Source organism: Ambystoma mexicanum, chromosome 9 (genome assembly GCF_040938575.1).
Source record: "Ambystoma mexicanum isolate Mex_15411 chromosome 9, UKY_AmexF1_1, whole genome shotgun sequence".
Lineage (NCBI taxonomy): Eukaryota > Metazoa > Chordata > Amphibia > Caudata > Ambystomatidae > Ambystoma > Ambystoma mexicanum.
The window spans coordinates 1,046,197,515-1,046,210,566 of NC_090931.1; the positions used below are offsets into that span (position 1 = coordinate 1,046,197,515).

General features: G+C 43.4%; 1 protein-coding gene across 1 annotated transcript in view; it reads left to right on the forward strand.

Moving 5' to 3' along the window:
* Positions 1 to 13,052, forward strand: part of FAP (fibroblast activation protein alpha) — a 1,146,500-nt gene that overhangs the window by 290,275 nt on the left and 843,173 nt on the right. Inside the window, exons 4-5 of the mRNA XM_069616321.1 lie at positions 933 to 1,027; positions 1,181 to 1,255. Of these exons, the coding sequence (XP_069472422.1) occupies positions 933 to 1,027; positions 1,181 to 1,255 (170 nt within the window). The remainder of the gene's footprint in view (positions 1 to 932; positions 1,028 to 1,180; positions 1,256 to 13,052) is intronic.

The following is a 13,052-nucleotide window of genomic DNA, read 5'->3' on the forward strand; positions in this document are numbered from 1 at the left end:
ACCCCCCCCCCACAGACAACCCTGCACTAAACAGAAAACTGGGGTGGGAGGGCAGGCAACACCACACCAAGCCCAACTGTTGCTTGATCCCAAACCTTCCCTGCCCCAATTTATACTGGGGTGGGGGCTCTAGCCCTCAGCCTGCTCACTGCCCGAGGTGCAGTGCTCAAATTGCCCCGGGGGAAAATGCGTATGTGTACCCCTCGGGCCCCCCTTATGTATGGCAGTTTATATATATATTTGTTGCAGCAGTATCTAAGTGGTGTCCTGGTTGAGGGGGCATGGGTTCTTTTGCCAGGCTCTTTCTAGGCACGTGGCTTCCTGCTAGATAGAGAGGAGGAAACTGTTGATCCATGGTTTGTGGTGGTTGTTGTGGGTTTTTTGTAATTTGGGGGGTGCAATGTTCTCGTGTACCTGTGTGATGTTGGTGTTGTAATGTGGGGTAGAATGGAGGGGCAGGGGAAAGTGATATAAGTGATGCTGAGGCTCTGCCTGTAATGTGTTTGGTTTGTCTGGTTGGGGGGTGAGCCTGGGTGAGGTGGATGTGTGTAGGTGGTGGAATTGTGTGTGGTAGTTTGAGCGTGAAGGGTATCACAAAGTGTTAAAGTATCATTTAAATGTTGTTTTTGAGCTTTATGCAAGGCAGCCTGTGGCCAACAGGGGCTACCAGGGAACACAGAATGAAGCAGAAAAGGATATAGTAGCCCTTCACGTGGACTTATTTAATGGCATGAGGGTAAGAAGTTGAAACACTTAAGCAGTCTCGCAGGCGTAACTCTCCTGTGAGCTCTTCATTTTCTGTATAATGCGCAATGATAAAAAACGAAAGGAAATGAACATTAACATTTAATGTAGATATAAAATTCACGCACTCATGTTGTTACTTTTGTAATCTTTTCTTTCTGCATTATTGTTTTGCTCTTTTTTTGTAGAGAATGAATATGTCCACAAATCGACAGAAGGCAATGTTATAATTCACAATATTGACACTTGGAGAAAATATATCATCTTGTCCAATGAGACTCTCGTATGTACATTTTAATAATTTTCGTTTGATGCACATTTTAAAAGACAGCAATACACTGGCACTGCCTTAAATAATAGTTCACCAAAAATGTGAAAGCAGATTTTTCAGCCTACATGCTTTCTTTCTTTTTTTCCTTCTTTCTTTAATCTGCAGGACAGCGTCAATGCAACAAGTTACCAATTATCACCCGATCGCAAATTTGCATATCTGGAAAGTAATTACAGAAAGGTACACATTTTAACCTCACAAGCTTTGTAGCATGTACAATTGCATGTATTCTTAAGGATACATCCCTGATTAAGATGAATTTCCTCAACCCTCAGTATAAAGAGGTACAAACAAATGTCTTTACTATTTTTAGGTCTTTTGATGGATTTTGCATATGATGTCTAGAATAAAAAATGTTGCTTTGTTGCTTTCTATTTCATGAAAAGTTATTAGCGATCTTGATCCATTCATCCATAAGATATGTATTCTTAAACCACTTGAAAGTACTGACAACTGCAATTTTTTTTAACACCCACATTTACCCCCGATAGTACCCATGTATGTTATGCCATAACATTCTGTGTGATAGAAACACATTATGAGTTTGGCAGTGTTGCCAAAAATGGCAGTAATGCAGTGGTAATGGAGGTACCACTGCATTACTGCCGCATTACTGGAGCACCGTACTATGGTTTGGAGGTAAGGTGGAGGAAAAATCTCCAGCAGCATGTTGGAGGTAATTCCTCTGCCTTAACGCCAAACACGGCCAAATCGACCAAATTACAGCTGACTGTAATACTGCCGAAATCCCCATGTTGTCCTATAGACTCCAATAAATGGGGACTAACACCGCCGCTTGTAATCCAGCAGTAATTCTGTCGGACTAAGTGGCGATAATAGTTAATCCATTTGCTGATATTTCGGGAAGATTTATTGCTGAAATACCACCAATCCACATGTTTTTAACATTACAACAATACATATAAAGAGGACTATATTTTTAAGGACACTGGGCCTCAATATGAGTTTTACGGTGCAGTATTTTCTTGGCAGTATTTTGGTTGCTGCAACCTTTCTGGCACCACTGGATTCAAGGGTTGGAAGTGAAGTGAGGGATTTACATCCATCATGAGGTAACTTCAACACTTTACCATCAAATATCAGCACATTTACCATGGCAGTAATTTCGATATTACCACCAAAAAGTTACCTAATCACCAAACTTGTTATGAGGCCCACTGTACGTGGGTTCTATCTGCCTTGAAAAGCTTTGACTAATACTGTGTTAGGGAGAATTCTCAAGAATGTGCTAATTTGCCTTATCTTTTGAGACCCCTAGCAATTTCGCTGGATTTCTAGAATTTGATTTTTCTACCTGGGAAGAGTGTGAGTATTTTTTCCCACTCTTCTATGTATTTTGATGTGTGTTTTACTTTTGTGTTTTTTGGTTATGGAGTTTTAAAACAATTCCATTGGCATCATCTTTTTCAGTGTGTCACACAGCACCTTCAGTGCAGTGGCACAGGGATGTCTTTCAGACTTCCCAAGGTTTAAATACCTTCTCTGGGAATGACTACTGTCTCCCACAGCATGTAAAGTTACATTGACTTTACTAGTATCTTTAAATGTACAGACCCAGCACACACTATCTTCCTATAGAGTGCTGGAGGGGTTGCCTAGCATCCCCTGAGTCAAAACACTCATGTAACAGTCAAATGTTACCCTTTCCTACTTGAAATGGCTGGTGTCAGTGGTTTAGAACAAACTACAATGATTTTTCCCGACCGCGAACAACAGTAGCTAAAAATCGGGTCAGCCATGTTTTTCAATATAGCGCCCAAGACCTATCTGTAAAAACAGACTCAACTTTTTTTGCCATTTCTTTTTGGAAAGGTCCTTCTTGTGTTTGTCTCTGCACGCCAAATCAGGTTTGGTCCCTTTGTTTGCCCCTTTGCGGGCTTCACTGCTGAAGCCCTTCTCTGGCGCCTGAGTGTCTGGGGTGGACAGGATGTGAGGGAGGTGCCTGAAACTCCCTGTGCTTAGTCTCCTAGGAGACCTGAATGCACTCTGGCGTGATTGGCCGGCTGACTGTCCGCCAAGGACAGCCACCCTGCTATGTGAGTGACAGCCAGGCTGAAATTAATGGGGGAAAACTGTTTAAAAGCAGGTCTCTGGGACTTGGAAAGCAGAGTCGACCACTGGAACGAAAGAACCGAAGATGAGCTGAAGGAAGACGACTGCTGCAACTCCTGGACGACCGGTGAAGCCCTGCTGCAGGTCCAAATTGCCTGAAACTCCATCGACAGAGAAGCCCTTCAAGGTTAACTTTTTCCCTTGAGTTTGGTGGGAACAACCAACTCGCAAGCTGCCTGGACGCCCTCCCCTCCTGGTCAAATTTTCTGCAGAGTACTGTGGAAAACCGGAAAGCCAGTGGGAAGAATACCAGCTTGTGGTCTTTAAGGCACTCACACCTTAAACCAACGTTTTGCCAAGCTTGTGGCCTCTTCCCTGCGCAGTGCAGGAACCTCCCGATGTCCTCCTTCTTGTCCCCATGACTGAAGCTCAGGAACTACGAGATCTGCTTGAACTGCCAGGAACAACTGCCTCAGCTACAGCTCTTCTTCACTTTAAAGGTACTGTGCAAACCCAGTCCGGAAATCTTTTCAGCCACGGTGGAAGTTTGTGAAACTTTCCCGACTTCGAAGGCTTGTCCTTCCTAAACCAACATCTAACTTTTCGTCTGACCAAATTCTTCTAAGATCTGTGACAAAAGACTTAACCGTTTACTACCAGAACTGTGCTTTCCTATACAAAGACTCTGAACCATTGACTTTGACCCAGGCCTATGAACTGAATTGCTGGTTATAGTTAACAGAAACCCTTTGCCCTGCCTATGAAAGTATTTGTTCTTCATTTCTTATAACCTTCTTTTTACCCTTTTTTAAAAGTAACTGAAGTGCCATTTTGCTCCTGCTTCAGAGGAGCGGAACTTGTTCAGTAACTTATTGGTTGTGTATTTGTAGTATATTAGTATATGCTATTGAGCTGCTCTTGCTAGTGTAATGTTTCCCAAATGACTATGTAAATAAATGTATATTCTTTTACCAAGAAACCTTGAGAAAGTGTTTGTTTGATTCACTGTATTTGTTAGTCCTTTGTGTAACTTGTTCTACTGCTCACTTTACTCTTGAGATAAGTCTGGCTGGTCAGCCACTGCTACCACATTACTGTGTAGTACAGGCGTGTACCAAAGGTGAAATTGTACTGACACTTGTAGTCTTAATTGCATGTAGTGTACCCCAAGGGTACTGCATGTGATTCTGCCTAACACACTGCATTAAAGAATATGCATGTTTAGAACAAATAATACAAACCTGAGACTTAAGTAATAAAATGTGTTTTTAGTGTTGGAAATTAAGTGGTGCTGGCACCACCTATAAACTGAAACTATTGCATTACAATACAGATAGGGAGAAATGGCATATCACAAGGGAAACAAAGCTTATAGGTGTTGTTTGGTTATGTACCCATCCATTAACTGCCCGTGGACATACTAATCCCTTGGGCCATTCCCAACCAGTTCCTGCCCCTGCCCGCCCAAAACCTCTCTGCATGGGAACTCTTTGAGCTCACTTTAATCCAGTTTTACCATCAAACGCCACATGCAAAATGCCTGCCAGCGCTTTTTCAAAGCAGTCTTCTGAGAGTTAATGACTTAATTGGAGCTGTAAACATGCTACTGGTGCACATTCTACTGGTGTAATAAAAACATCTTAACCAAGTCTGCTTTAGCAACTCTGTTTATAAGCACTATGCATGGCCTTCACCGAACTCCTGGTAAAACAAAAATTGAAAAAGCCAAAGATTTTGGCTTGTGAATTAGTATTAGGCATTTGCAAGGCACTATTAAATGCCCAGGTACTTGCACCATTACCCACACCATTTTTCACCTGCTACCATCAATGGCCAGTTAATACCACTATGGCAGTGCCTGACAAATGCGAACACACATGTATTGGACCACATTGGGTACTACACCTGGGATGTACCCTATTCAGTATTGTCACACATTTCAAAATCTCAGGTAATTAAATCGGCATAAATTACAAAAACAATAAATGTCTGAGTCCTACCTATCTTGCCCTCCTACAATCTAAAATAAAACCCCCATGTATTGCTACCCCTAGGCTGTGCTGATGAGCCGCTTATCTTCGTCAAACAACCAAGTCTTAATTTGCTTTTTAAAGGTGCTAATGGATCCACAGTTATTTTAAGGACAGAGGCAGAGAATTCCAAGTCTGAGAGGCCCAGAAGTTAAGGTTGATACTGCCAACTCTTTTGAGGATTTGGCAAGGTTGAAGTAAACCCTGATTACTGTTGGATCGCAGGTTTCTCCTAAGAGGTGCTTTCTGTATTTTATCAGAAAGATATTTAGGTGCTGTACAAGATAGGCATTTAAGGACTATTACAACACATTTAAATTTGATTCTTTGACCGACGGAAAGCCAGTGAAGATTCCTCCTCTCAACCGAGATCTTCGAATGTTTGCTTGTGCCAGGCTATTATTGAAGTCTATGTAAAAAGACGGAGGAGATATGGAGGTTGCAAGTGCTTGCTGTATGAGATTCCTTATGGACTTGCCAGGTGCTTGGAGTTCTAGCTGCAATACATTTCTATTATTTAGATATCTAGTCAAAGTATTCTGTGGCTGTGACTGATGTTAAAAGTTTACTGGAGTCCTCATCGGGTGTTTGCTAAGAGTGGATCTCAGTGAGCAATGAAAGGCCGCAGGGTAACATGTGGTTGTGCCAGTCACTGGTTGTCCTCCCCTTTTGGGCGGTGTTCTGGAGCACTAAAGAAGCAAGCACCCAGCAGCCTGTTCCAACTAAAGAGAAGTGCTGGAGAAGAATTGGAGTAGTATGCTCTGGGCTCAAAGGCACCCTACATATTATATTAGGCAAGTGCTGCTGATGGCCATATTACGTAATCCTGGGAAGTGCTCTGTCCACTAATTGCTCCATAAAGCTGCCCTGCTGAGAGAGAGATAACAGGAAACCATCTTACAGGAAACCATCTTAAATTTGGCACCTCACATCAGTACACTGGTAGATTGTCTGGTGAATGGGGCGTGATTTGCATTGTTTATGGATACGGTGTTTCAGATGAAGTTATTTAACAATATATTTGTAAGATGGCAAAATTAATAAAGTAGTTTAAAAAAAAAAAGAGAGAAAGCACTCGAAATCTAAGTGTCTTAACAAAAACATGAATAGTTGCCCATGGATGAGGATGAATTGGCTACGTTTGAGCAGACATTGGACGGTGTGGTCCGGGAATTCCCATGGAAGGGGGATCTTCATTGGATGAGGTGTAGGCACTTCATGTACACTTCTAACAACTCAGATGTGTGCCCGGCCTGGTGCTGACTGCTGTCCAGTGGAAGGTAAACGCTGTTTGTTTGCTATGGGATTTTCTGGGTGTGGGGATGCTCAGTCGAACGGCTTTCATTTTTTAAAGTTGTGCACTTGACATCTGCTTACCTCCTAAGGGGGTAAACATCCACTTAACAATAGAATGTTTTCCATGTGCCATCTATCAGAGGTTAGTGCTTTGTGACACCAATCAGTCAAGGGTCGGGTCAGCTCTCCTGTCCATGGCAGATCACCCTTTTAGTTGCACGCAGTCCATCTCAAATGTTATGGTGTATGGGCCAGTGTCCATCCTTTGGCCACTTTGTGTGGTGACCCTTATGGGCCAGCACTGCAGGGGGTGTGGATTGGAGGCATGAGGGGATTTTGTAGAACCAGAAAAGTGACGTCACCTCACAACTCAGAAAAGTCAAACAAACTACCTGGCAGAGAAAATGCTGTATCCCTCTGCTGTGAGGGCACGGCAGTGGACTACATATCCCATAACTTTTCGCCGTGATGTCACAGTTGCAGGATACATCATTCAGAGTGAAACATAGTTGCTAAGCCACAAAACAACAGTGTCATTTATCAGCTTCAGGCTATTTTGGAGGATGAACTCCACAGAGTGATATGCACCGAGGAGCACACATTTGAGCAAAAGACAAAAAGGTCATGCACACCCACAAGATAAACCTGCAAACATTGCTTGACTTAACCATCAACGAAAACATTCTTTCCGATTGCTATTTTTTTAATAGCCATGACTGTATGTTGATCCTGGGCATTTCTACTGCCACTAAACTTAAAAGATGTCAGATGAAGCAAATCATGACCGAGGAAACATACAATCCTGGAATATTTGTCTTCAGGCAGACCAATATCACAACTGTGACATAGCGTGATGCCTCAATAATGTACACCCATGTTCTGGAACCTAGTGTTCCAAGGCTGTCCATTGCTGCCTTATTATTGTTGAGACATGCAGTGGACCAGCTCCCTATACCTTAGTAAAGAAGACTTGAACTTATCAAGCCTCTGTGGGAGGAGTAGAATTGGCAACGAACTGAGAAATCACACCTGAGTAACAAGTAAGCCATAGCCACTCGTTTCACGGGCTGGAACAGGCGGTAATGGCCCTGTGCCCCAGTTAATAGGCCCGAGTGTAGCGTGGGTCTTTAATGAAGGCTACGGTGCAGTTACCACCGTTTCCATCCCGTGGAATGGGTGGTTATGGCTATTAGCACCCCAGGTTGCCAATCCGGTAATGCAGGGTGCTGACAGTAAAGCCTTTTGTATGAATGGGGACGCCTTGCATTGTCCCGTTCATTCATACAAAATACTTACACAAGATGGCTGCCATGGAGCTGGAAGACAGGGCTCCAAACATAGCCCCTTTTCCATTTCCATAGTCGCCAGCAGGAAGACGGAGCAGCACCGTAGCCACTCGCTCAAGGCATCAGGTAAGTGGGGGTCGGAGGGACCAAAACAAAAGGGGAAGGGAAGGTAGGGGGGAAGATGGCGGGGTGGGAGAAGCAGCTGCCAGGTTGCTCTAAACACAGGCTTGGATCATGGGATTCAGACCGCAATCCAAGCAACCTGATTGGTTGCTCCCCCAATCCCGGGAGCCAATGACCCATAGAGTAGAAGATAGAGCATAGTGAGCTATTGCCGAGGTCCATATTAGAAGGCAAGTGGCACCACGGTCGCAGGAGCCAGGCAAAGCATTACAGCCCAGTGGAAGAACTGAGCACAAGTGCCACGGTCTGCACGGAAGCAAGGGGAGAAGGTGCAACTCTCACAATAACGTAATGTAATTATAATTTTTATAGTGCCTTTTCCCATTGGTATGTCCTCAAAGCACTGTAGGTGAACGCTCTTGGGGGACCGAAGCTCAAAGTATGGGAAATTAGTCAGAGGAGTTTAGAATGTGTAAGTGCATTTTAGCCAATACAATGGTAGGTAGGGTGGCCAAGTCCCTGCTAGCTAACCATGTCAAGCTGGCATGTGGATGGGTGCTGTGAGGTAGTCTTGAGAGTATGCAATTGCATGAGACTCTTTATGTGTCCAGCTAGACTACATTTGTATCATGGGGGTTTTGTCAATGGTGTTGTGCGATGTGTCTTCAAGTAATGTATGACAGTTGATACGTGCGATTGGGTGGCCGTGCCTTGGCTATCTTCCATAAGCATGGAGTGTGATACTTACCCATGTGTTCTGGCTGGTTTCTTGGTTTTGTAGATGCAGATGAATTTAGAAGGGGGTGAATTAAGGCGCGGCTAAATTCTATACAGCGGCTATATTAAAAATGTAGCTGAATTTAGCTCAGAGGCTATACTCAAAATGTAGCTGAATTTAGCTCAGAGGCTATACTCAAAATGCAGCTGAATTTAACTTAGACAGACATGATCTGAGTACAGGCACGGATAGACATGTGCAGACACTTTCAGGGGTGCAGCACCAGTATGAGCTCATTCCCTGGCTGCAGCACAAGCACATTGGGATTGTGCATATCACCAGGGTACCTGCGTGCCGCACGCAAGCAGGCTGGGCAACAAGTGTACTAAAGAAAGATCTCTCTCAGGCCCTCACGTGTTGCCATGACAAGCATCACACCTGCGAGTGATGCACTGCCAGCAGGGACATGGTTAAAGTGAAAGAAACGTGTAACATAGAAACTATGCGCAGTGCACTCAAGCGACATAGCAGATGCACGTAGATACGTTGCTCATTATTTGCTCAAAAACAACATGGGCCAGATTATCAAAGATTTGCACGAGTTCTTAAAAGTGAGCAAGTGCTTTGATAATATAGAATGGGGCCAACAGGTTTTGTCACAACCCGTATTATCCAAAAACATTTGCACCAGGGCAAAAATAAATCATACTTTTTTTGTGCTATGTTGGCTGCATAACATAAAAAGAAATATTCTTCATTTCTTTTCATGTTACTCATCAAACCTAGTAAATAAAACTGTTTCCTTTTTGCCCTTGTGAAAACATTTTTAGATAATACAAATTGGTGCTGAATCTGTTTGCTCCAATCCCAATGATCTAAGCAGAAACATCTGTGATAAATTCTTTTGCTCCACTTTTTTACACCAGTGCAAAGCTTTGATAACCTGGCCCCAGAAGAGACATCAGTAAGTGAAAACTGAACCTGATGACAAACTATCAAAGGCTAGAGCTCTTCTTTTTTCATGCACAAACTGCGCTGCTTTCTGATTATTCGAAAGCTGCGCCCACTGGCAGTCCCAGTTTGTTTGCACTGAAAATCACATTTCAGTGTAAGTCTCGCTGTTGTGCTGCAGGTGACACTTTTCACGCAGGAGTCCAAAAACACGGAAGAACACATAAACCCTCCACTCCATGATCAAATCCATGTCGGAATGGCTTTCTTTCCAGCACTGCAGAGGTGGCTTATTCATGTTTTATGATAGGATTGTCCGAAGAGTGATGAAGGTCGGTTTTGAAAAAGTAAATTCAATAAATGACCGTTGGTTAGGAAAAGGTCTCCCTTTCACTGCAGTTTGACGTTTTCATGCCAATCTGGGAAACTGGAAACATTAATTCCAGCATGCTCCCCTTTCTAATTAGAAACAACTGGTTCAGTTTCCCTGACAACGAAACCAAACAAGCAGTTAGAAGTCCTGCATGTGTCAGGGATACTACAACCAATTCTGTGATCAGAGTACCACAGTTTAGCTAAAGAATGTCTTTGGAACTTTTTTGCCATCTTTCTTCCATCTACTTCTCAATTATAACTATTATATGGTTTGAGGAAAGGCAGCAGAAAGCAGAACATTTGCATGTGAAAGAGGCACTTAGATTAATTGTCATTTATGTGCAGAGCGGTCAAGTTTCCTGTGGCCTGGTGTGAGGATGCCATCCAAGTCCTGGATTCTGGGACTTGTCGTTTTTTCTCTCTATTTGAAATGTCGGAAAACTACACATTCCAGAATTCAAAGCAAAAGCAGGACTGGATGGCCTTCTCATGCATGGCCACGGGAAACATGCACGCTCTGACTGGATACATGAAGTGCTGTGCCCAGCTTCATAATCCACACTTTGCAGGCATTTGAGAGATGGAGACATGCTCTCTGCCATTATCGAACTCAGATAGCTCTTGCTTACAATTGAGAAAAAAATAACCACTTAAACACACAAGCTAATCACAACAGGCGCTTAGTGCTGAGCGATAACCTAGGATATTCTTGCCCTATGATGCAAACATTAGCGTCATCTAAGAGTGTTATCAATTTGGCATGAGAGTGCAAGGACCGAACAAACTGTTGACCTGTATATTACGGATTCTAGGTAGGGTGACCAGATTTAAAAAGTAAAAAACCGGGACATGGCAACTGACATAAACGTAGGATAACTATTGAAAGTGGCTGTCAAGCCACTACACTTTAGTAACGGTTAGAGGAGAAGGAGGATTAAGTGTTAGTAGTGGAATAAATACATTACAATTAATTTATCACACACTATAATTAACCAGAGGTTGGACTCTTGTCCGTCTCTTCTTTTTAGTAATCAGGAGTTTGAGGATAAACTTAGCAAGGTATAGCAGGGTGAAGACACACATAAATAACAGATGCAAAACACCTTAAAAAACTGCAAAAAAGTGCTACAATGACTTTTTCAATTCCTTATCAAAAAGATTCAGGCAAGGGTTTATTCATGACTGGACGTGGCTCATGGATAGGCACCTTTTCAAGAGCACAGAAGAAGACAGACGATTGCTGGTCAGATTCTTGTCATTTTCAAGGTCCAGCACACTGGTGAGGGGACTTTTCATACTCGATTCACGTCTCTCGAGGTGCAGCAGGATGTCCACAAAGTGTCATCAAGATTTAGAATTCAGAAGAAGACTGTGCACCACACAATGTCTTGAGGTCCCAGGGTATTGGGGTATTGCAGCCTGCAAGGGCACAGCATAGCGTGGGATGGCTCAAAATGCAGGTATTCCTGAGTCTAGTGGTTCTCACCAGGCTCTGAGTCGTGGTCATCATTTTCAGAGCCCCCTGATTGATTGGAACTAAGGGTAACAGCAGCCCCGGTTACACAGCAAGCTCTCTGGTTGCTGGAAATCTCAGCTGCATTTTCTACCTCTTCATCTTCCAGGATCAGACTTTCATGCAGGAACCCAGCCAATCAAACAGCCATGCGACATGACATTCAAAGTTGGGGGGTTGGCAGTCCTTTTAGGACAGCCAAACTTCCAGTTTGAACTGGACTCTTGCAGTCAGGCTGGAAGACAAACAGGTGCAGAGTTCTGGACTCCCCCTCGCTTCCTGCCTTCACAGACACTCTGGAGCCTGGGTGGGGAGTCCACAGGACTCCTGGAGAAGATAAAATGGACACAAAGGAATTTCCCACCCTGGAGGTCAGGGGAAGGACCAAGAAAGGACAATGGACACTCAAATGGTGAAAAATGAATATAGGGGCCATTTTGTTAAAATGAGCACCAATGCGTACCTTTACCAGGGCCGTAGAAACCAAAAGGGATCCAACGATCCTTTCTACCCCTGGGAACTGTAGTTCTCAAAAGGTTAGCCAGAGAAAGTTAAAAGGTGAGCCCCAAGGGCAACGCAGCAACAATGGCCAGTATTTGCCAAAAGTTGTCAAAGAGAATGAAATTCAAAAGACACTATGTTGAGTCTTAAAAATGACAATGATAAAAAGGAGTAAAAGATTCTGTGCATGTGGAAAAAGGTTCTCACTCAAAGAGATATAGAGAAAAATAATCCACCAGTAAAGCAAACAAGTTCTGGGGTTGACACAGGTCAGGAAGATTTATAATTTCTGTGAAAATCCTACCTAACAAGAAGTGCTGTGGTAAACACCAATAGTGATGGGAGGAAGAGCGCCCCAAGATAGGGGGCTAGAGTAGGGTGTTAGCAAAATCGGAAGACCATCCTCATGATGATAGACCCAAGGGCTAAGCAGAGCCTAATTCCCAGCAAGGTATTTAATCACAAAATCTGACCAAAAACTCCAACAAGTGCAGAGTAATTCAATGGCTTATGGGAGAAAGCAAACAGCCACGCTCGGGTGGTTCTGGAACATTGTCAAATTCAGAGGTCAGCTGGCGCAAGGGAAAGTGTATGTGTCGGAAGGGAGTAGCACACCATTACTCCGCTGATCATCTGGTCACACCAAAATAATTCTTCTATGCAGTGATGCCAAACCTAGTGTACATAGATTAAGAACCTTACCTCTGTCATACGGGAAGAAGATCAAGAAGAATTGTTAAAAATGTAAAAGGAAGGAATACATGGAGAATACAGGCAGCAGAATTAGTGACTCCCTGTAGCACTTTGAATAGCTATGCCTTACCAGACCACCCTCCCATACCTTACATACATGTAATTATGGCTATGGTGTGGAAAGTGAGAGTATTCTGACTGCTGAAATTGACACCGGCCTGTCAAATCATACTGATTGCACCCAAGCCCCTGGGCATTAATAGCATTCATAATGCCCAAATCTTTATGCCAGTTTATCCGCATGCCTTTGTACTGGTGTCAGCATTGATGGTCTTCCAGTTTATGATTTATCATCAATTGAGAAGAGAGGAAGGCAACCTATGATTGCAGGATATGCGCTGGTTTTGCATCAAGAATG